The 23,671-nt window shown below is 40.2% G+C and overlaps 2 protein-coding genes across 4 annotated transcripts in view; one reads left to right on the top strand and one right to left on the bottom strand.

Moving 5' to 3' along the window:
• LOC117456429 (putative cytochrome P450 120) overlaps positions 1–23,671 on the bottom strand; it is an 88,464-nt gene that overhangs the window by 12,075 nt on the left and 52,718 nt on the right. For 2 of the 3 annotated variants that reach the window (XM_034096315.2, XM_071204972.1), the window contains exons 3-9: positions 10,798–10,875; positions 10,434–10,518; positions 9,604–9,639; positions 9,008–9,147; positions 8,344–8,467; positions 7,330–7,474; positions 7,044–7,148 (exon numbers count right to left, since the gene is read on the bottom strand). In XM_034096315.2, the coding sequence (XP_033952206.1) occupies positions 7,044–7,148; positions 7,330–7,474; positions 8,344–8,467; positions 9,008–9,147; positions 9,604–9,639; positions 10,434–10,518; positions 10,798–10,837 (675 nt within the window). In that variant the 5' untranslated portion in view covers positions 10,838–10,875. Of the gene's footprint in view, positions 1–7,043; positions 7,149–7,329; positions 7,475–8,343; positions 8,468–9,007; positions 9,148–9,603; positions 9,640–10,433; positions 10,519–10,797; positions 10,876–12,429; positions 12,904–23,671 lie in introns of those variants that run through there. The other variant, XM_034096314.2, reaches the window with a different exon arrangement.
• The window catches only part of LOC117456428 (5-hydroxytryptamine receptor 4), a 57,335-nt gene continuing 49,812 nt past the window's right edge, over positions 16,149–23,671 (top strand). The window contains exon 1 of the mRNA XM_034096313.1: positions 16,149–16,282. The gene's annotated coding sequence lies outside the window, so the exon portion shown is untranslated. The remainder of the gene's footprint in view (positions 16,283–23,671) is intronic.

Here is a 23,671-nt window from a genome sequence, read left to right as displayed (position 1 = left end):
GTAATGAAGATTTGCAATCGCATGTCATTCTTATCTGGCAAAAATTATTTTGCAGGCATGAAAACGGGTCAGGGGTGAAAAAGGTGAGAAGGATATTATCCCTCTAGGGGGGTCCGGGGGCATGCTCCCCCGGAAGAACATTTTGAATATTCCATATTTTAAAGCATCAATCTGATGCATTTTGAGATGCATTTTTTTGCCAACCTGGGGAGAGCTGGAGAAACTTAACTTTAGCCATGAGTCAAAAATATTATGACCTCCTTACTAAGTATTATCAGGGATGCAAACTCATCAGGTATGGAAAAGGTGACAAGGACCCGAGCCCCCACGGAATATCGGCTTTAAAATGAGGAATAACAGAGGATTTTAGCAGTCAAAACAACTAAAGCAGCAGTGTTAATAATAACAGAAATTGTAAAGAGTCACATCTAATAGAAATATATAAAAGCATTTATTTTAATTGTGTAGCAGTCAGTTTATAATTTGGCAGCACTGTTGAGCATTTTTAAAATCTATTGTCATGCCTCTGTGCAAGGCTGAGTCTTTCTATCTTTATGGCATCTGGTGTAAAGTAACTAAATTCATAAACTCAAGTACTATACTTGGGTAGAATTTTGAGATACTTGTACTTTATTTAAGTATTTCAATGTTTTGCTACTTTGTTCTTCTTCTCCTCTACAGTTCATAGGTAAATGGTGTACTTTTACTCCACTACATGTATTTAATACCTTTAGTTACTTCACAGATCTGGATGAATGATGTGAAATCTAATCAAGTGTTGAATCAGACTTTAGTTCCACCTGGAGTAAATCCACCAGCTTCCCTGCAGAAAACAAATTCATTCAAACTAGCTGCACCTTTACCAGCTTTGAGAACACTTTCATGATCAATCATTATAAAACATATCATATATATTATTCTGAAATGGACCAATCTGCACAACGACTACTTTTTACTGTCGCTACTTTCACTATATTTGATGAGAATACTTTTCTACTTTTACGTGAGGAACATTTTGAATGCAGTACTTTTACTAACAGAGTATTCATATTCCTACACTCTGGTACTTCTACTTTTACTCAAGTACAAGACCTGAGTACTTCTACTTTTACTCAAGTACAAGATCTGAGTAGTTCTGCTTTTAATCAAGTACAATATCTGAGTACTTCTACTTTTAATCAAGTACAAGATCTGAGTACTTCTACTTTTACTCAAGTACAAGATCTGAGTATTCTGTCTGCTTTAATCAAGTACAAGATCTGAGTACCTTCTACTTTACTCTAGTACAATATCTGAGTGCTTCTACTTTACTCAAGTACAAGACTCTATACTTATACCACCTCCGTTTATCGCCTATGAAAAAAAAAACTATTAGAAAACGAAGGCTAAAGCTAACGTTAGCAGATAGTGACAATGTATGCTAGCTAGCTAGCTCAACGATAATATTGCGACAGAAAAACTTTTCAGTGCACATCACGCTCTGCGCTCCGACAGGGAGCTCTGCTCTGAACACCTGAACGGCCCGTTCTAACAGCTGTTCACCAGCGGTCCAGTCTGTACCACAGTGACTCCGGACCGCACAGTTAATATTAACAAACGCACCCGTAGCTAATGTGGCTGCTGAAGCTAGACCATCATCGCGGAGTAGCAGAGCCGACAGGCAGGAAGACTCGAGCACACAGCTCGCGCTGCATTATAATATATAAAAAAAGAACACCATGCGTGTCATGATGGCACATAACAGCTCGTGGCCGCAGATTACTCCGGGTCCCAGACCCCCCCCCATACCCCAAAAATATTTTTATTGCAGATCTACATGAATCACACAAACGATCTATTTTGGATTCAAAACGGCGAATTTCGCCGAAAGGTGAGTGATTCTCATGCCTGTATAAGAGTAATACATGAAAATCAGTTATGAAATACTATATGACAGTAAAATAAGAATACAGTTTAAAAGGGGAGTGATACGGAGCCCCTAAAGGGACATGAAAAAAAAAAAAAAAGAAAACAGGGAGAAAAAAAAAAGTCAGGATAACGGGTTAGTATCTCGTGCGCACGAGAAACGAATCCGTTATCCTGACTTTATTTTTTTTGAGAAAGTTACCGATGCACCAAGGAGGAAGTGGAACACGAGACAACCATGTCATTGCAGACTGTTATGTTTACGTGGGGAAATGACAGTGCATACATTATTTGAGATATATTTTGAAGTCAGACTTAATTGTATGGACATTTCGGCCAGGGGTGTAGAGCTATTGGTTTAAGCACCGGATTGGCAAAAAACAGGAGAGTCTGTAAACCAGTCTGCTTTGATCTATGAATTAATGTCCGTGACTCTCAGAGTACCTGCACACACCACGCACACACACACACACACACACACACACACACACACACACACACACGACACACACACACACACACACACACACACACACACACACACACACACACACACACACACACACACACACACACACACACACACACACACACCACACACACACACACACACACACACACACAGCCTGTGGCGGTACTGGCCACCGGGACGTTCGGGACGATCCCATTGGGCCGGTACCGAAGTGGGCCGCCCGTTGACAGTTTATTTTTTAGTCCCAGTCCGCTCATGATTTATAGCTGTTCAATGAGGTAACACAGTGTAGGCGGTGCGTAAAAGCTCTTTGAGCGCTGGTTTTGCTCTTCTCTGAGTTACACCTCCCGCTGCCCCCTGGCCGAAATGTCCTTAAAGTGAAGTCTAAGTACGATATCTCAAATAATGTATGCACTGTCATTTCCCCACGTAAACATAACAGTCTGCAAAGACATGGTTGTCTCGTGTTCCAGTTCCTCCTTGGTGCATCGGTAACTTTCTCAAAAAAAAATAAAGTCAGGATAACGGATTCGTTTCTCGTGCGCACGAGATACTAACCCGTTATCCTGACTTTTTTTTTTCTCCCTCTGTTTTTTTTTTTTTTTTTCATGTCCCTTTAGGGGCTCCGTAGAGTGATTATTAAAATATCCATAAAGAAAATCTGTTTACAGTTATGTTGCATATGGGTGTTGAGATCTGTATCCATAGATCTCTTAAAGTGCACCAGATTGATGCTTTTAACTTCAATATTTAAAAAAAAATCTTCCCGAGGGAGCATGCGCCCGGACCCCCAGGAGTTTAGGTCCACCCCCCACTAAAAAGAAATAGCACTTTACCCCTGCTTACACCTATATGCCGTGAGCTGATTATCGAGCCTTCATTGTAGAAGTCGCGGGTGTACTGTGAATGTGCGTGTGGGGAGTGTTGCAGTAGAAAATCCAGCTGTAGCGCCCGGGACATTAATGGGAAACCCTAAATGTTTGAGCACGTCAAGCTACCCCACAGCACCCCCAAAAGAAAATCTCTGGCGCCGCCACTGGCCGCGGCACATGACGGTTTTGTGTGCCCTCCCATGAAAATCATATGCTCCGTTAGATTTGTGCTGGCGCCGGGTCTGGGTTATTCCAATCACAAAGGAGTCGGCTAGCTAACCAATCAGAGCAGACTGAGTTCTGGTTTTAGACAGAGGGTGAAAAGAGGTGCTGCAGCACAGGCAGTATGAGACAAATAAAGAGCTTTTTGAACATTAAAGCATGTAGACATGTCACAGTAGTGGCACAAAATACAAAAATGAACCTGCAATTTAGCATAATATGTCCTCATTGAGAAACATTTGTCTTAGATCAAAAAAGGACTTTGTTATATCCTTTTAAGTGAAAAACAATCCTAAATAAGGTAATCGTAATAAATGATAAGGTCCCCCTGCATCAATAAAGGCTGAACATAAAAACATTCTATAAAAAAGGATAAAGAAAAAGGATTTGATTAATCTGGATTTGGTTACATTATGTAGGCAATATTGGCTCTTTGTCTTCAATTGCAACTGTAAGTAGTCTTAAAAAGAGCTACTTTTGTACATCTACTATTTTTAAATTGTCTACTTGATCCAGCAGAGATATTGTTGAACTCTTTCCCCCCTTGATAATAACTAATCCATGTTGCATTTTTGTATATTCTTCTATATCCTGACCCTTGTGGATTCCTACTTCTTTCTTCTCTAACACACACGAGTCAGGAACCAGTATCCCAATGAGTCTGTCAGGAATCAGAGTGTACTGGTGCGTTTGCCAGAACTGACAAATGACTTTCCACTCGGCTTCACAGAGTCACCAGCAGCGCACATCAATCCCACCACCAAGCTCCGGCCACCCCACACCCTTCCTTCCTTCCGGGGAAGCAGAGCCAATCAATCGCAGAGACGGATCGATTGCTCTGATTGGGCTGTTATGTAAGTCTGTTTGATGAGGTTGTGATCAAAACAGAGCCAGAGCGAGGGTTAGCAGCAGTCCAATAAAGAGACGGGACTTTGGCTACATTTGGGATTCTATTGGCTCACAGTGTTGGTGTCAAACCAGAAAGCAATCACTTTCATTTATAAAAATCTATATAGAACAAATATACAGTAGGCCTACGGAATATCAGCTGATGATGTGTATAGCACGCAGATGTACACGACATAACAGGTCATAGGTCGAGAATATTAAAAACTTAAATAGATAATAAGTCAGTAAAAAAATGGATATGATGGCTGCATGGAGATTTTTAGAATAAACAAGGCATGTACATGTTATAAAACAGGCATGCAGTTAATACCAGTCCAAATAAATGCCAGTTGCATGTATAATGACATTTCACGTATCATGTTGCCATTAAAAAACATATGCTGCTTAAATAGTGTGAGTCAGACCTCTATGAGAACGGACATGCATGTTAGTTTTAATAAATGTAATGGCACTTGTTTACCTGTCTTGTTCTACTGCACTTTCTGTCACACCTGCAGAAAAACGTTCCAAAAGGAAAAGTCTCAAATAAATCTGAAGAAATCACTATTAACTAAAAGTAAGATTGACCATCTGGCATTATTTAGTGCAGGACTTATAATATTTACTATAATAGTGTTCCGAACACAGAAGTAAGAAGACATTGACAGTAGATCATTTTATCTACACAGTAACATGTGATGTCGCCATCTAGTGGAGAGGAGAGTGAGGCAGAAACCGCTAAACATAAAGGGGAAAATAAATCCATAAAAAGGAACAAATAAGGCTCTCATAATGTGTACACTAAAGTGAGTTGAAGAACAGGTTCTGCCCAGTAAGAAATTAAGTTACCCTGTGATGATTTAATGTTAAACTTCTTAGTTGTGTCATTAATTTAATTCAACACCCTTAAAAGACTTAAGTAGCAGTACATTTTCCAACAATAATTGACATTAAAACATTTCAAAACCTAAATTCTTAACGCTTCAACATTGGGTGCAGTGCAGACAATTATTTGTAAAGACCAAATCTGATTGTAAAATGGCTTCATAGAAGAGAAGGTCCTATAAGTAATACTGGATCTCTCAAACTTAAAGGTCCCATGTCATGGCCATGTCTACTGATCATTGTTGAGGTATGCTAGAATAGATTTAGATTGTGCAATTTTCCAAAATCACATTGATTTCCCATTGGGGACAGTGTGAGCTAGGTTAATTTCCTGCTTGCTGTGTGGGATCTGCGAGACAGCGAGATATCGCGAATGGATGCGGGAAGGGGGATGCTGAGGGGGCTGCAGCACCCCCATCTGCGAGGCTCCACTAGCACCCCCCGCACCCCCAAACGTGGCGCACCTACAGTGTAAGCGCGCCACAGTTTCGCCGCTGCGAGGCTCCACTAGCACCCGCACCCCCAAACATGGCGCACCTCACAGTTTCGCCGCTGAGAGAGTGTGTGTGTGTGTGTGTTTGTGTGTGAGGTAGTTTTGTCACGATACCAACATTTTGGTTTCGATACCGATACCAAGTCAAGAATTGCGATTCTGATTCTTTTTCGATACTTTTCTAAAAAAAGGGAAACAGTCTTAAATGTAATTATTGTGCTTTATTTCACACCAGAACCATAACCATAACACAAACTTTTAAACAATGAGAACAATAAACAAAATAAATGACAAGAATTCATATTAAATAAAATTAAGCATCATCTCAAACAACTTTTTTGTTTTATAAAATATAATTTTTTTTATATTTTATTAACATGTAATACTACAGTAATATAAATAATTATTGACAAAATGTATATTGCAGATGTTAGCCACATTGGTAAGTTTCTTTAAACAGCTCTGGATGTCGGTCGGCGGGTGCTTAGCCACGTCTGATGTGTTGGCTCCCTTGGTTTGCAGGGATCTAAAACATTTCTCACAGACAGGCCTCGTGGTGTCCGTAGGCTTGCCCTCACTGTCAGAGATATCGCTCAAATACTTCCAAATTTAGCTTCTGGCGTCTTTTTTGTCAACAAGCCGAGGCACAGCGGCAGTTGTACTCCCACTTGCAGCCATGCTTCTCGTTTTCTCACATGCTCTGGCAGCTAGAACGTGGCCGCGTGCACGAGAGAGGGGAGGGACTTAGAACGTGCTTGAGAGGGGAGGGACTGCAGGCGCGGCTGCAGTGCAGGGAGTGGAAGCAGAGCGCTGAACACACACGGCTCTTATTAAAACGGCGCCTTCTCACGGGAGTACTTTTCCCCGTCATTCTTAATGTACCGATACTAATGAAACGGAGGAATCATACCGTTTTTAACGGCAGGGTATCGCGGTACCTTTCAAGTATCGGTACACCGTGCAACACTAGTGTGAGGAGCTCCACGGATTGGTTCATTTGGACCAATGGGTCCATTTGGGTATGGTCACGTCACTGTACCCAGGAAGAAAACGAGAAATCCCCAACGAGGCGTTTTGGGACAGCATAGACAGGTCTTTTCTGTGTTAGAGTTTTACTCGCTACAGGGTGTACTTTGAGGGTTTGTGAATTTGCAGACCGTTTACATGCATAAAAACCTTCATAACACACAAGGGGACGGGTAATAACCGGAAAAGCATGACATGGACCTTAACAAAGGATAAGTAATCAATACTTTTTCAACAACACATACAAATAAACACTGTGCCACCAGGTGAACAGTCCTACCTTATCAGCTATTCTTCGTCCACCAATAAAAGGAGGCCAAAGTCTCTGAACCTCCAGCAGCACTAAGCGCAGGTAATCAGGGTCTTCTAATAGTCGGCGGCGGGTCTGCTCGTGGACAAGGAGGTAAATGTTCATGTCATTTAAAAGCTAAAAGACAAAGGGCTAGTTAATGTATGGCACGGATTTATAGTTATTCCATAGGCCACATTTTTGCTCAGGTGAAAAATAAATAATTTGTTGTCGTTTTTTCCTATCAGCAAGCACAGTTTAGTCGTTGTTTGTTTACCTGCTGGTCTCCACTGAGAGCCAGTGTGAAGGAGGTGAGCAGCGAGGCCAGAGCTTTAGGGATCAGAGCTGAGATGAACAGCAGGAGATGCTGGGAGGCAGAACTGGAGTCTGGCAGCGGCAAGGAACCAAGGGAGCCGACAAACCTAGAAGGAGCAGAGAGGGGGGAACATTATTGAGATCAAAATGCCATATCAACAAATCACTACCAATAATTATCACAGTAATTATATACAATCCACACATAAAGGAGATGAAAGGCCTCTGATTTATGGCAGAGAGGGGGTATAGTTATGCATAAATGCCACTAAGTTGAGCAGTAAGCATCAAAACATCAGATTTTACCAATAAGATTTAAAGGTCACCTATTATACTGTTATTCATCAATATATTACAGTTATCCAATATATACAAAACATGTCTCTGAAGTGTTTGGCTCCAAATACCAAACAGATCATTGCAGCATTACCCATAATCCCCTCTGTTTCAGCCCTGTTTCCAAAGTGCTGATTCTCTGTCTGTTACTTTAGATGAAAATAAGGAGCCACTCCCCACGCCCCTCTGAGAGATATTTGGTTAAAAAGAACACAATGGTGGTCTAGGAGGAGATTCAGGTGATAAGGGGGGCGGTGGTTGGTGATTGGCTAATAGTTACACAAGCCAAAGACGTTATGACATCATAAAGTGGCCCAAATCTGATCAGCTCATTTTCAGACAGGTTTTTATATAAATGGATCAGGACAAAAAGTGAGTGAATCTTTTTTCCTGAAACTTTCAGAATCTCTTTACACAGAGATGTAGAAAAGACATGAAAAGTGGATTTTGCATAATAGGTGACCTTTAAGTAGTATCAAAATATCTGATATTAGTCATGTTTCCATGTACCCGTAAAAACTAACAAAAGTTGGTTTCAGTTTAAAAGTATGCTGAGGGCAGACTAAGCAGAGGAAGATCAAAAACCTTAAAAAAGGAACTGTGTGTTTAAGACAGTACAGTGCAACATTTGCAGTCTCACCCCTGTTTGTCATTCTCCAGTTTGTCTTTGATGATGTCCATCAGTTTGTCTCTGGCGTCCAGAGCTGTGGAGTAACCAGACGACCACAGAGGAACCTTCAGGCTGACGGGGGCCGAGATCAGACCTGGGGGGCAGGGGAGGAGTTCAGCACACTTATAAAGATAGGAAACATCACACAGAAAACAGTCATAATTGAATGTTCTGAAATAAAAGAGGGGAAGTTGAAGATTTTGCAATAATGTATTGTAAAAACAGGATATTGTGCAACAGTTTACTTTCTATCAGAGGGAGCACTTAGGAAGGTCAGGGTAGTTATGCATCCTGACCTAGCTGCTTATTTGTACACAATAAAAGGGTATTAGTTTTGTTTTTGTGTACTTGTATAAATTCCATATGTATATATATTTTTCATCTTTTATTTTGTATTTTATATTTGTATTTAAATTTGTTATGCTATTTTATTTCAATTTCTGAAATATTTTGGACTGTTTATTTTGTGTGCCTTCATTTCTCTTATGTACATTGCCTTTTTATGCTGCTGCAATGCAAACATTTCCCAAATTGGGATCAGCAAAGTACCTATCTATCTATCTATCTATCTATCTATCTATCTATCTATCTATCTATCTATCTCTCTCTACACAGCATATGAGTGTGTCCCTACCATGCCAGTGCAGGGTGCAGAGCTGACTGATTTCCTGGAAGAGTTCAGGCTGCTCCTCCGCTCGAACATTCAGAAAAAGGCCCAACACCAACTCTGTCCCCAGACGCTTAAAGGCAGAGTACACACACTGTGGCTGCCCACTACACACACACACACACACACACACACACACACACACACACACACACACACACACACACACACACACACACACACACACACACACACACACACACACACACACACACACACACACACACACACACACACACACACACACACACGCACAGACACACACACACACACACACACACACACACACACACACACACACACACACACACACCTGTTACTTGAATATAATGAACAAATACAAATATAAACCACATCATGAAGTTGTATTTTTTACTCAGCGTGTACACACACACAGTTTAACATGTCCTCGCCACCTTTCTGCCCTTGCTGTTTTTACAAATGTCTCTTTTTTTTTACAGCTACATTTTATATTTAGTTTGTTAAACTATTTTCAGTCCTGCTTTATACGTGCCTAAAGAATGAATGCGAATGCTTTTTAGAGTGGTGGAGGTATGTGTTACCTGATAGAGAGGTCCTTCAGACAGCGCTCACACACACTGTGGAGTTGAAGAGTTGTAAAACACACACACACACACACACACACACACACACACACACACACACACACACACACACACACACACACACACACACACACACACACACACACACACACACACACACGTTGAAGTAGTTCCAAGAGTCTTTTTCAAAATGATGTACTGTCAGTGCATTTTGCAACATCCCGTACATTATGACAATAAATAAGCAACATTTGATAAACCAGCATTTCAATCATTATATTTTACACAGTATAATTATTTTAGGGATTTGTTGCTCCACACACGAGACACGAGGAGAGCTGGAGCTTTGATGGCAAACATTGATGGTTTATTTGGAGCTTCGGCTGGAGAATTCACAAGACATGTCACGGGCCACGCTTTGACCACACGGTAGAGATGCCACAATCAATTCTGAAGAAATCTACCCCAGACCCATGCATTTAGCTAGTTCAGAGAGAATAATCAACATTGTGCATAACAAGATAGAATCATAACACCTCTATCAGCTGACGCCAACAGGCAGGAACAGGGAGACAACACACTGAGAGCACAGCAGCCCAGGTTACAGGTGCGTGTGCTCAGTCAGGACAGTTTAAACTGATACACTGGGTCAAAGTTATGGGCCTTGGAAATTATTCCCTGACACATAGATCTAACATTTGGTCAGTTCTTCCTAAAATTAGTGTTGCAGACCAAGTCAAACATACATAAACACAAAGTAATTCACATCAACAACATATAATACAAAATAATGTTGTTACTTTTTTTTTTAAAACGAGTGACAATACCTGGTGATATAATCATTTGATGATTTCAAACAATTTCCTGTGAACAGGCTGGAGAGAGACAGACGGAGAAGACATGCCTCCTCACCTAAAACAGACAAATGCACATGACTACAGATCTACATTTAAGCACTTATTTTTTGTGGATTTTGACATGGCATTTCGTTTTTTAGGCTACAATCATCAGTGAATGCATCTTGGGAAGTACTGTCTGCTTTAGAATATTTTTTCGTATGTTAGTCATACAGTAACCTATGTATTTTTAGTGTGTAATATCACTCAAACTTGCTCTAGTGTAAAACACATTTCTGCTACGTTGAAAGCTCTGGTTTGAGCTATTTGTGTTTTTGCATGTGTATGTGTTTACCATTTGTGGTGATAACGGTGTCACCATACATGTTGGTCATCAAGTCAGTTGGATCCTTGAGAAACAAGTTGGATTTCTCTGAAACACACAAGGTAAACATTTTTGAAACACACACACATCATTTCAGTGTATCAAACACACAATGCCCATGTCAGAGTTTGTTTACTGCAGATGGTGCGCATGTACAAAAAGAGAAGTGGAAGTGTAACAGATATCCAGTTCTAACGTAACAAAATACCAGAATTTAATAATGCAAAATACATCCTTTTATCGAAAACACAGGAGGGTTAAACAACACATGACATCAAAAATAAAGTCATGGTTGGAAATACTTGTGGTATATGATTTCAGTATGTTTACACAAGGAATATAATGAGTATATATATAATATAATTATATAATATAAAGTCGTTTTTTTAAGGCTGTGTTTAAGGGAAATCCTGGTAGAAGAAGAAGATGGACTTTTATTAATCCCTCATGGGGAAATTGTTTCTCTGCATTTGACCCATCCTAGTGTTAGGAGCAGTGTGCTGCCATTTTGAACAGCGCCAGGGGAGCAGTGTAGGGAACGATGCCTTGCTCAGGGACACCTCGGCACTTGGTCTTGCCAGACTGGTGACCTTCCAGTTGCCAAGCCAACACCCTATCGACTTTGCCACCACCGCCCTGGTAGAACGAGTTTATAACAACTCAACTGAAATGTTAAGTGCAATCTTACTTTTTCTTACATTTAAATGTCATGCAATATGTTTTACTGAATGTTAAACCTTTTAAATGTATAAGTCCTTTGTATTATACCTCTGGCACAAGGATTTTGTTTGGGAAAGCTATGTTATTTCAACAAATGCATTACCTCATCTCATTTAACCCCCTATTTCCCCCTTATATTCCTTCCTACAGTAGATGATTTTCTAGTTTTGCTTTTATATTTTAATTTTAAAATGTTATTACAAATAGGAAATTAATTAATATCATTATTATATATTGTTGTACAACTAATACATTATTTTGAAGGGTAGCACACTTTAATAGAGCTTTACATCAGTAACAACAACCCCCATTTTTTCTCTCCAGGAACATCACGAGTCTTTCCCATGACAGATCAGACTAATCTCAGGGTGATTTTTACTCCATATATAGGGGGATTTTCCTGGTACTTCTGTTTTGTTTTCTTGGCCTGAGACCTAAATCTGACTCACTACCCTGAGGCTAGTAAGACAAGGAGACAATATGAGCTCAATAGATACACTATTACACTGTAATATGTCTGTGTGTTAACATATACTTAAACCAAAAAGCTATATGTGTAGGCCTATATGTTAGCAGCTGTGACTGACAGACCATTTTTTTTTTTAATGAGGGGCAGCTAAATAAGATGTTCTTCTCCCTGCTCCTTTCCATCAAATTGCTTAATGTGTATGTTTTGTTTTACAATAATTGCCATGAGTGGAATTAAATAATAAATATTAAATCATCTGCAATTAAATTACCCATAATGCCCTTCACTTAAAATGTTATTTGTACGGTCTTATTTGCTGTTGGCAACCAAACACGCACTTTGAGCGGTCCTCTGATGATGCAGATGCTCACCCGTGGCGTACACACTTATAAACACCGACACACACCACATACCACACAGCAGCTCTCTCATGCCCTGCACCGAGCAGATGAAGGCAGTCGGTCTGTTCAGTATGCGGCACTGGAACACTCTGCTCCGGTGATTCTCGACTCTCTGCCGGCAGAAGCGCACCGGGTCCCGGTAGAACTCCAGCGACTTGTCCCCGAGCACCGACACGCCGGCATTTCCTGGTAGTTTAGACATTCACGGTAACACACTTTCGCTACAATACAAAAAATAACTGCTGGATTCAACGAGGCTGTTAACGAGTCGTTGCTTACACGACAGTTCTCTTTACTAAAGTTCGGTGTAAATTCAGAGTTAATGCCGCTGTCATCGCCTGTTAATCATTCTAATCCGCGCGAGTCTACCTGAGTGTCAAATATCTGCTTTCTCATTGTTTTCCTCAGGTAATCGTAACCTGACGTGTGACGCGTTCAAGTGATGTCCGTAATTTAGTGATGCGCTACTGTATGTGTCTGACTCAGTTGGTACTTAGTCATTAAGCCACTTGCAGCATTACTTCTGCTTCTATTGTATGTTTCTATTACTGTCTCCGAAGCATTTGCGTACCAAAATTGAGAGAGAGAGAGAGAGAGAGAGAGAGAGAGAGAGGGAGAGAGAGAGAGAAGGGAGAAGAGAAAAGAGAGGAGAGAGAGAAAGATATGTGCGAGTTGCATATGAACTCAGGGTCGGCACGTAGCACTGTTAAGGTAAAATAAGATATGAATGAACAACACAAATAAAATAAGTTACATTCATTTGTTATTGGCTATGGTAGGTTATTGGTTATGTTCACATACTTATTTGATTACATCCACTTGTCTAAGATGACAACAGAGACTTTCGACCCAAAACCAGCTGTTGACTTGTGGATGCAAGCAGCTAATCAAAGACTCAACCAGAGAGAAAGTAGTAGGCCTACATCATCAGCTACCATGTCTGACAGAGAGGAAGACAGTGAGGAGAACAGTCGGAGGGTAGGGATGACAGCTTGAAGGATTACTGGTCGTGCTAATGTTGTCTTGTGTTCACCTCTGCATGTGTGTTCTGTGTTCACCTCTGCATGTGTGTTCAGTGCCGTGTGTCTGGCACATAAAGTCAAGACCCCCTCAAAAGTTACGGTTTATTTCATTTTAAGGATGAGCACCAAGCAACATCTCCAGGTGCTCCTTTGAGAACCAGGGCAAAAAAGTTATGTGCACCCCTGTATATAAAACAGTTCAGGTACAAAAGCAGCACCCACAGAACATATGTTGGCGATTCTATATGAAAATAATAAAATGAGTTATCTACAAGATTTAAAAAGAGAAAAAGGTATACATATAAACAAATAAAAACATATTAAAGGTCCCATGTCATGGCCCTTTCTACTGATCATAATTCTATTGCTGAGGTAGCCTATACTAAAATAGATTTATATTGTGCAATTTTCCAAAATCGCATTGGTTTCTCACATCTATGTAGGCCTATGTGTATTCACTCTCTGTCCTAAACGGCTTGTTGGAGATCCTGCCCCCCCCCCCCCTCCCTATGAGCCCAGTGGCCGTGCGAGACAGCAAGACACAGTGAAACCCAGCCCGAACACACACACCCGCAGCCTGGCTGGGAGTTTGTGTATGTGCTCACACCGACTCACAGCCTCGCCGTCTCAGGGAGGAGAAATCGTCGGAGCTGCAGCTGAGAAAAGATTGAGTGTGTGTGTGTGTGAGGAAGTCAGCGGATTGGTCAATTTGGACCAATCCACGGATTTAACGTAACGGCTCCACGGACGTAACGTCACAGCTCCACGGATTGGTCCATTTGAAAAAGAGAAATCTCCAATGAGGCGTTCTGCAGACAGGTATTTTCTGTGTTAGAGTTTTACTCGCTACAGGGTGTACTTTGAGGGTTTGTGACTTTGCAGACCGTTTACATGCATACAAACCTTCACAACACACAAGGGGACGGGTATTAACCGAAAAAGCATGACATGGGACCTTTTAAAGCAGAGGTTTCAAGAAGGGGAACTTACCATAGTCTCTGTGGGGGAAACTTCTGTAGCAATTGGATACAGAACTCAGAGAGACACGAGAAGAGCTTGAGCTTTGATGGCAAACACTGACGGTTTATTTGGAGCTTCGGCCGGAGAATTCACAAGACATGTAACGGGCCACGGTTTGACCACACGATAGAGATGCCACAATCAATTCTGAAGAACCCTCCTGTAGTCCCAGGTTTTAACTAGTTCAGAGTGTAATAATCAACATTCTTCAATAGATAGACTAAACAGCTGGTGAAACTGAATCAAATTAGTTGTCACTTATGGCTCGGGGTCATCTCCACCCAAGAAGGATGGACCAAGAGTCTCTTTAAATAAAGATGATGATGATGATGATGATGATGATGATGATGATGATGATGATGATGATGATGATGATGATGATGATGATGATGATGATGATGATGATGATGATGATGATGATGATGTTCCAGGTGTCCCACAACAATAACTATCTCTGACCAAGAATTGTCCGGTCATAAACTGGTAACAACAACAAAATGCTCGGGCATCTGCGTCAGAGGGCAAAAGGCAAACATGTATACAGAATTATTCCCTGACAGTCTTCTTCTCCAAAAGCCTAATACTTTTTTGTTGTTCAATAAGTGAGTAAAGAGAATTCAACTTCTAGTCAATTAGAGAAAATGCTGTGAATAGAAAAAAGTGCCATGATAAGATTGAGATTGATATTCAAGCGAGCGCCAACATCTGAATGATCATATAGTAACAAATCATATATTTAGCCTCAATGTATACCAACAAACAATACACATTAGTTACTACATTTCTCTGTGTGTGGACATGTGCATGGTGCACACCTTTTGTTAATCAGCATTTGCAATAAAACCAATTGAATAGGCTTTCTGTCCAGTGCATAAAGGAATAAATAAATAAAGCATAATGAAATACATAAATATATGCAATATAGCAGTACATTAAATGTTTCCATGTCCTGAGATTAATCAAGCCATAACTCTTTTTACCTCTGACTACAGGGAGCCATTCTCTCTCTTTAGTCAGTCTTTCCTATACTAGTGATCAGACAGATGCTGGACCTCACAGAGAACATCACACGCATGTTGGGAGTAAGGGTAATGGTTGCTATGGAAGAAAAAACATGTGAGGTAAATATGGCATTGTAAATCTGTTATTGTTAAATGCAAATTGAGCAACATTAAGAACAACAATTTATAAAAATAAATGTTTACCACGCAGGACTGTGATGTGTAATTCTTGTAATTTTCTTGCAAAATTAAAGTGTATTATTTTATAGACCTTTTATATTTGTTTATTATACAGCTTATTTGTACTATTTAAAATTGTTTGCACTATTTGTTCATGTTTTATTTTAGATGGTATTTTATGTATTATTATTATTAATTTGTATTAATAATTAATTATTATTATTAATTTTGTATTCTGTGTACCAATGCTTTGTGGTTCGCAAATGTTTTAAATATGTATTTCTCTAAATATACTCAACAGCCAACAAATATATTTCGTGTCACTTCATAATAATGCCACACGGTGGCGTCATCGACCCCCCTTCTCTCTCTCTCTCTCTCTCTCTCTCTCTCTCTCTCTCTCTCTCTCTCTCTCTCTCTCTCTCTCTCTCTCTCTCTCTCTCTCTCTCTCTCTCTCTCTCTCTCTCTCTCTCTCTCTCTCACGAGGCGGACTGTCGCCCAGTGTCACTCATCTGCCGCTCGTGCAGATCGGACTTGGGTACGCGGCAGTTTTTTTTCTTTTCCTCTCTCCTGTCGGAATAAGAGCCACCGGCACGCGCTAAGGGGTCCGTCGGAGTGACGGAGGCGAGGAGCCAGACACAGGTGAGCAGGTTACTTTACTTATTTTAAAAAAAAGTTTTTCCAAACAGAAGAAAGAAAGGAATTAGATTTCTATTTGTACATTGTTACACCGAACAAACCACTACTGTCCAATTGTATTAAGTGATGTTTAGAGACCATTCGAACAAACTCTATTTATTTGATCACTGTGTAGTCGTCAAACAAGTATATGTACTATTTATTGAGTTTACTTTACTGCAAAAACACGTGAAATCATCAACATCATAATTCTGATATATAATTGCAAGGCATTTATCTCAAAATGTACATTATTTAATTGCAAAAAACACGTCTTACTTTACTAACAAGTAAACCAACAATCTGTAAGGAGAAAAAAAACATATTTTAATATAATTGTTGTATGAGTTTCTTTATATTACAAAATAAGAAATGTAAAGGTGTTGTAAACAAACAGTGATATGGACAATATTCTAGAAATGTTATCCAAATTGATACACATTTCTCTAAAAGCTAGCCTATATGAAAATAATGCAAACTATAATCAGTTAAGTAAAAGCTTAAGATCGAACTTTATTAATCAGTTTTTGAAATTCACAACCTGCCCTACAGCTAGTAAAACAACAAAAAAACGTTGCATCAATAAGTATAATTTAACAAAACAAAAAAATTGAATTTTAAATGGGCTGTTGTGCATTATACTTTTAGAATAGTACACTTCTTAATGCAGGGCTTTCACTTTTATGAATATTTCTACACTGTGGTATTACGACTTTTACATAAGAACTTTGTCAACCTCTGAACTTTAGTTGAACTTCAAGTCTTATCACTTGTTTTATGAGAGGTGTGTTCATCTGAGAATATATATGGGGAAAAAAGGCAGTGATGATGATGATAATAGACGGTCAAGTACATTTAAATGATATGGCCCAATATCAAAAATCCCAAATTGGTTTTAAGGGGCTGTTCAGCATACACATCATCTGTCCTTTGTACCTTGTTTTGGATTAAGAAAGAAGGAATCCTTATTTCAGGATGGTCAAGAGGCAATAGTGTACAGAAGACCAACATAATAAAAATACAGTTTAAACAATTGAAAATATCCAGGTCCTCAAGCTGTTTAAGTGTCGCCAAGAGACCTCCCCTCCACCATGAAATCTAGAAATAAGAAAAGCTGCACAATCACACAAGAGGCAAAACTGAATCACAGATCATCATACTGTACACAGAATTCTGAAGAAGTAAATTTTTTTTAACTTTTTGTCTGAAATTCCTGGAATTCTGGAAAAAAAAAAGTAAAAGTGTTGACGTTCTCTCAGAATAAATTCTTTTTCAACTTGTTTTCCGAATTTTGACTTGAAATGCAGGCTTTCAGAACAATATTCTCAATGTCAGGACAAACTAGGCTTAAATGATATTTTGTAATGTGATCAAATGTTCTAAATTAAAGACACATTAGGGTCTCTTGCATCAGCCATGGATAAAAAAAAGACCAGGGGTATCTGCCCATTCATCGCTGGGTCTGTTGTCCTGCTGAGACATCTACAGATGAATCAGTTAGGTTTGTTTAACGTCAACGTCTCAAAAAATGTTTGCTGGCTGTCTGGACACATGAAAAGGTCTGCTGTTGTTCAGTTATCCCGGGCAAACAGATTGCTGACATTTCAGCGCTGACGCACTGAAAATTCTCCATCCTTGTTACTTTATTACGGTATCGTTTATTAGGAACATGAACCACACACACTCACTCATTACTGTATCCTGACAGTTGCACAACACATGCCAACTACCTTTGCAAATACACTTCAGCGGGCACAGGCGGCTTCTGCTTCTGTATATTTGCATACTTTTCAGTTGATTACGCTTTTAATTCACTGCAAACATAGTGTTAACACTGTAGGGCAGTATGATAACTGCTACTGATACCATGTAGATTGTACTGTGTACACTATGCATGTGTGTATTTGCGTGCCATAGGAAGTGAAAGAGCATAATTAGATGTGATAGCCAAATATAAAAGTAAGTAAATGTATCGAAATCAGGAGGAAATGTGCAGGGACCTGACCAATTTGCTGAAAACAGACATTGCATTTGTCAGTCTTATTCAGGTAAAGGTACACCTTGTTTTGAGTGCAGCTGCATTAAGTTATTCATTTGATAACCAAACGTCAAATAATTTGGTTCTGCAGGATGTACTGTTTCAAAAACAAAGCTAATATAGTGGTCTCATCGGATAACAATTCCTCAAGTTATTGTTGAATATCCCCTCGCGGGTAATAAATCACTATCATTGCTTTCCCTTGACATGTCTCCTCTTCTCCGAAAATCTTGTCCAAACCAGCATTAGCTTGCCAATATCTTTTGGCCTGTCCACATGTCCAAAACATATTTTACTGAGTCTACTGTAATCCTTCAAACACACAGCATTGGTCCTATTAAGCACTGAGAATAAGAACACATAAATCCATCATTATGTAACCTCTGGCAACATCTGGAAATGTGACAATAAATTGTAAAGAAGGCCCTATTATGCTCGTTTTGGTTCATATTTGTATTTACTATGACATGTCTCCATGCTTTAATGTTCAAAAGGTCTTTATTTTTCTCATACTGCCTGTGCTGCAGCACCTCTTTTCACCCTCTGTCTGAAACCAGAGCCCAGTCTGCTCTGATTGGTTAGCTGGCCGGCTCTGTTGTGATTGGTCAACCGCTTAGAGTAGTAAAGGAGTCAAATTGATGCGTTTCAGGCAGGGGGGGAGTGTGGGAGAGAAACTCCCTCTGGAGGGAACTTTGGGTTTTATTCTATGTACCAGGATACTTGATATAACTTGTAATCAGATGTTGATTAAAATGGAGAATAATAAACACTTATACCAATTTAAAGCCGAGACACTGTATCCAACACTGGTTGGCAGACATAAGCACACTGATAGTTTTGGCCACATCCCAGGTATGAGCATCTGTAAGTGAATCAGGCAGGTGAAACTAACTGGTGTTGAAAGGCAGGGAATGTACTCAAGTAACCTACCCTAGCAAAGAAAAGGTGAAACAGTTCATTAGTCAGAGATACTATTAGTCAGTGACTTCGGGGATCAGTCTTTGCTCTGAGCAGAAACTGTTCCAGTCCCTGCTATCGCCTGTCCTTGTTAGCCCCTCTCTGTAGACATTTAGGAGAGAGACACTGCCTTCAGGCTAATTTTAGGCAGTTTTTACCATCGGCAACTCATTAGCCTGATTCCCAGACCTAGAGAGCCGTATTCATTATCAAAGTCACCTCACCCAGGGCAACACACCTGTCTACTTTTACGTCTTTGTTATCAGAGATAAGTTATCGTATGCAGTAGTACATTCCACACATTGCTAACAACATTGATATGAGCACTTTGTTGTTGAGAGTAAAGTATGGAATACTATTTGTAGTTTTTTTCTTTACATTGGGGCCAATCAGCTATATTACTACAGTAGAGTGAAGGTATCAGGGCTCATTTAGGAAGCCATTTGCAGATGTTTTTCTTTATTCATAAGAAATAAACAACTGGTAACGCTTAACTGCACCCACTGAGAAAGACACAACTATGTTCAGCTGTCTTTCTCCAGCGGTTTGACGCTTCCTTCCTCACATTGTCTGACTGGCTAAATTCCAGTTTACCAAATATATGATAACTGTCAGCTGTTGTTGTGGTCGGTAATTAGATTTCAAGCTGGAAGTTCTTGAATTATTATTATGTATCATTTTATTTTGCTACAAGTTGCTTAATGAAGGAAGCAGTTATTTATAGTGGAACAAGGAATATTCTTTCCTTTCTTTGCTGGGTACGTGACAATGAATAAGATTGTTTATGAGACTTAGATGATTTGATGTGACTCAGATGCGGATGGTTCCACAGAAGTCTCTTCACAATCACCCCTTTTTAATTTCCAAGGCTTTAATTGGTAACAAGTTATGTGTTGAGAAGTATTTTCCTGAATATCTTTATTATTATTATTATTACATTGCATTTAGCTGACGCTTTTATCCAAAGCGACTTACAATAAGTACATTCGACCAGGAAGACACAAGCTTGAAGAAAACAGAATCATATAAGTACATCAGATTTCATAGAGCCAAACATTTCAAGTGCTACTCAACTGGCTATAGATAAGCCAGTCCTTTATTAGTATATAAGTGTTCTGTTAGCAGTTCTTTGTTAGTAATTCTATCGCTCGAAGTGGAGTCGGCAAAGAGATGAGTTTTCAGTCTGCGCCGGAAGATGTGCAAGCTGTCTGCTGTCCTGATTTCAATGGGGAGCTCATTCCACCATTTTGGAGGCAGGATAGCAAACCCACATGTTTTTGCTGATGGGAACTTGGGTCCCCCTCGCAGCGAGGGTGCAGCGAGTCGTTTGGCTGATGCAGAGCGTAGTGCACACGCTGGGGTGTACAGTTTAACCATGTCCTGGATGTAGGAAAGGCCAGATCCATTCGCAGCATGGTACGCAAGTACCAGTGTCTTGAAGTGGATTCTAGCAGTTACCGGAAGCCAGTGAAGGGAGCGGAGGAGCGGAGTGGTGTGGGAAAATGTTGGAAGGTTGAAGACCAGACGAGCCGCTGCATTCTGGATGAGCTGCAGAGGTCGGATGGCACATGCAGGTAGACCAGCCAGGAGGGAGTTGCAGTAGTCTAGGCGTGAGATGACGAGAGCCTGGATCAGAACCTGCGTTGTTTTCTGGGTCAGCTGGGGACGTATCCTCCTGATGTTGTAAAGCGTGTATCTGCAGCAACGGGTTGTAGCAGCGATGTTTGCAGTGAAGGACAGGTTGTTATCTAGGATCACACCCAGATTCCTTGCAGTCTGAGTCGGGGAAACAACAGAGGTGCCGATGTTGATTGTCAGGTCAAGAGTGGGACAATCTTTTCCCGGAAGGAAAAGCAGTTCAGTCTTGTCAAGGTTGAGTTTGAGATGATGAGCAGACATCCACTGAGAGATGTCAGCTAGACAAGCAGAGATGCGTGCGACGACCTGGGTCTCTGAGCGGGGAAAGGACAGAATTAATTGGGTGTCGTCAGCGTAGCAGTGGTATGAAAAACCATGCGGGCTAATGACTGATCCGAGCGAGTTTGTGTACAGGGAGAAGAGGAGGGGACCAAGAACAGAGCCCTGAGGGACCCCTGTAGTTAATTGACAAGGGTCGGACTCGGACCCTCTCCAAGTTACCATGTAGGTATCTTGAAACTTTACTTTGGAAAGGTGGCCATACTAAGCGTTAAGTTAACCATTATATGCTGAGAATGAATTAACGAAGATGGACTGACAACATTTTCATCGGTTTTTGCTTTTATTATTCATACTGCTTGGCGGTAAATCTTGCAAGAAAGAAGCTTTAAAAAAATGTTTGTACTCAAGTGGTTGGCACATAATTGCTTTCTTGGATGTCTTAAAGTATGGTTTCCCGGCAAAAGATATTGATGTGGACAGTGGTGCTATGAGAAAGTGGAAAACTGATCATTCCCAACTAAATCCATGGGGAGTCACAGAGTGGGCGATGACCCCGGGTAGAGGCTTTATTTCCACAGCCTGCCTGTCTTTTGCATTTGTACACGTCATTTTATGTGTGTGTGCGCTTCCGTGCGTTTGTTTGAGCGTTATTCACTTTATTACGCAGTCATTCTCCATTTACCCCCCTTCATCCAGTGGGCTGGCACCCTTATTGTGACGAGCCCAGCGCTCTCAATTACCTGCTCACAGCCCATTACCCTCACCCACATAACTTTATTCAGAGCACACGCTCCATCCGCTCAAAGTTGCATCTTGCTCCAGCCATGCGTGCAGCAGGCTGGTGTGGGATTTAGTGCATCCGTGTGAGCGCATGGAAAATTCAGTGGCACTTTAAAACGAGGACAAATGAAGCATTCAGTAATTGCAGGTGACATTTTCGATTTGAGATTTTGTTAGATATTTTGTTCAACTTTGTTTGTTTGCCTCACAGTGGGTGTGCAGAGAATTTTCTGGATGTAAAATGTTGTTGACTTGAAGATTTTATTGTTGTTTGGATCCCCTTTGGCCGTTTCCATGACAGCACCTACTCTTCCTCAGATCCAAATCAATTAAATACAGTATGCAATGAAAGCGACATGCCAATATAGATTGTACATGATATATAACATTTAACGTATATCAAAATAAGGAATAATTTGGCTTCAATTTGAGTTTTTGGTGTTCAGTAACTGAATCTGTTTTCACCCCTGGATTTTCCAAGGATTATATCAATTTATTTAAGCAGACAAATATGGTCTTTAAACTGTAACAAATGCCTCCAGATGAGACTGGAAGTGAATAATAATATAACAAAAATACCAGATTAACTGTTCCATTTGCAGATCACATGCCACATCTACAGAGATTACGTGAACCGAACAAAAAGACAGCAATTGCAGCAGAAGTTGTCTCAATTATTTCATCTCCAATCCTTATTTCCCGACATTAGACCCTAGGTTGAGATAATGACTTAATTCTCAACAGACTTTGTCCAACAGGATCTAGCAACTATCCCAGGCTGATGCCCCAGAAGGTTGTGAGTTTTTTCATTAACAAGTAGCATGAAGGATAATAATGATAATATGTTGAGTGATTAGCGAAGTCATGTTAGTACTTATTCAATTGGCGATTCCAAGACTAGTACTGGGTTTCTAGCCAACCAGAGTTAGCCATTGTGGATATACCAAGAGACAACCTCTGGTTCAAAAAAGTGAAGCTAATGCGACTATGCCCTACACCTGCACTTTTTGTGGCCAGCATGGGGCGATTGCAGATTAAAATCTATAGATTGTATAAAAGTGTATGAGAAAATGCCTATATATCTCATTTGATTTATCACACAAGTAAACATATTCCTGGCTAGTTTATCATCTCATTAACTAGTTTCAGGTCCCTTCAATTCAGAATGATGATTGCGATGTACAAACAGAGAAAAAGCATCATCTGTAGAACACTTTATCAACAGAGAAAACAAAAAGGCATTGCAGTGAATAACTCACAACAACATAAACAAGTACTGAGCAACAAAGATAAACCCTTCTAACATCTGAGAGATTACCTCTTTAAATTGTTTTCCACAGAGGGTTTTCGTGTTGTTCAATACACTCTAAAATGCTCTTTACACCACATATTCAAGAACTGAGTGTGTATTGTTGGCATTTGAGTCACATTAACTGAAGAGGCCTTTTCAACCTGAACAGAGAAAAGTATGTGTGTGTCTGGCTGCTGCTCGTGGTTGGTAGTTATTTAATGGTTTTGAAAGTATTCCCAAACCAATTGGTTCTTCAGCAAACTTTACACATTTGTTATTTCTCCAGTTCCTCTGTTTCCTGCTGGTGCTTTCAGTTAACATTTTATATTGAAGAATCTCCCTGCTTGATGTGTGTTTACGCGTGTGT

This window comes from Pseudochaenichthys georgianus, chromosome 12 (assembly GCF_902827115.2).
Source record: "Pseudochaenichthys georgianus chromosome 12, fPseGeo1.2, whole genome shotgun sequence".
In the NCBI taxonomy this organism is placed as follows: Eukaryota; Metazoa; Chordata; class Actinopteri; order Perciformes; family Channichthyidae; genus Pseudochaenichthys; species Pseudochaenichthys georgianus.
This window is presented reverse-complemented; position numbering and strand designations above follow the sequence as displayed.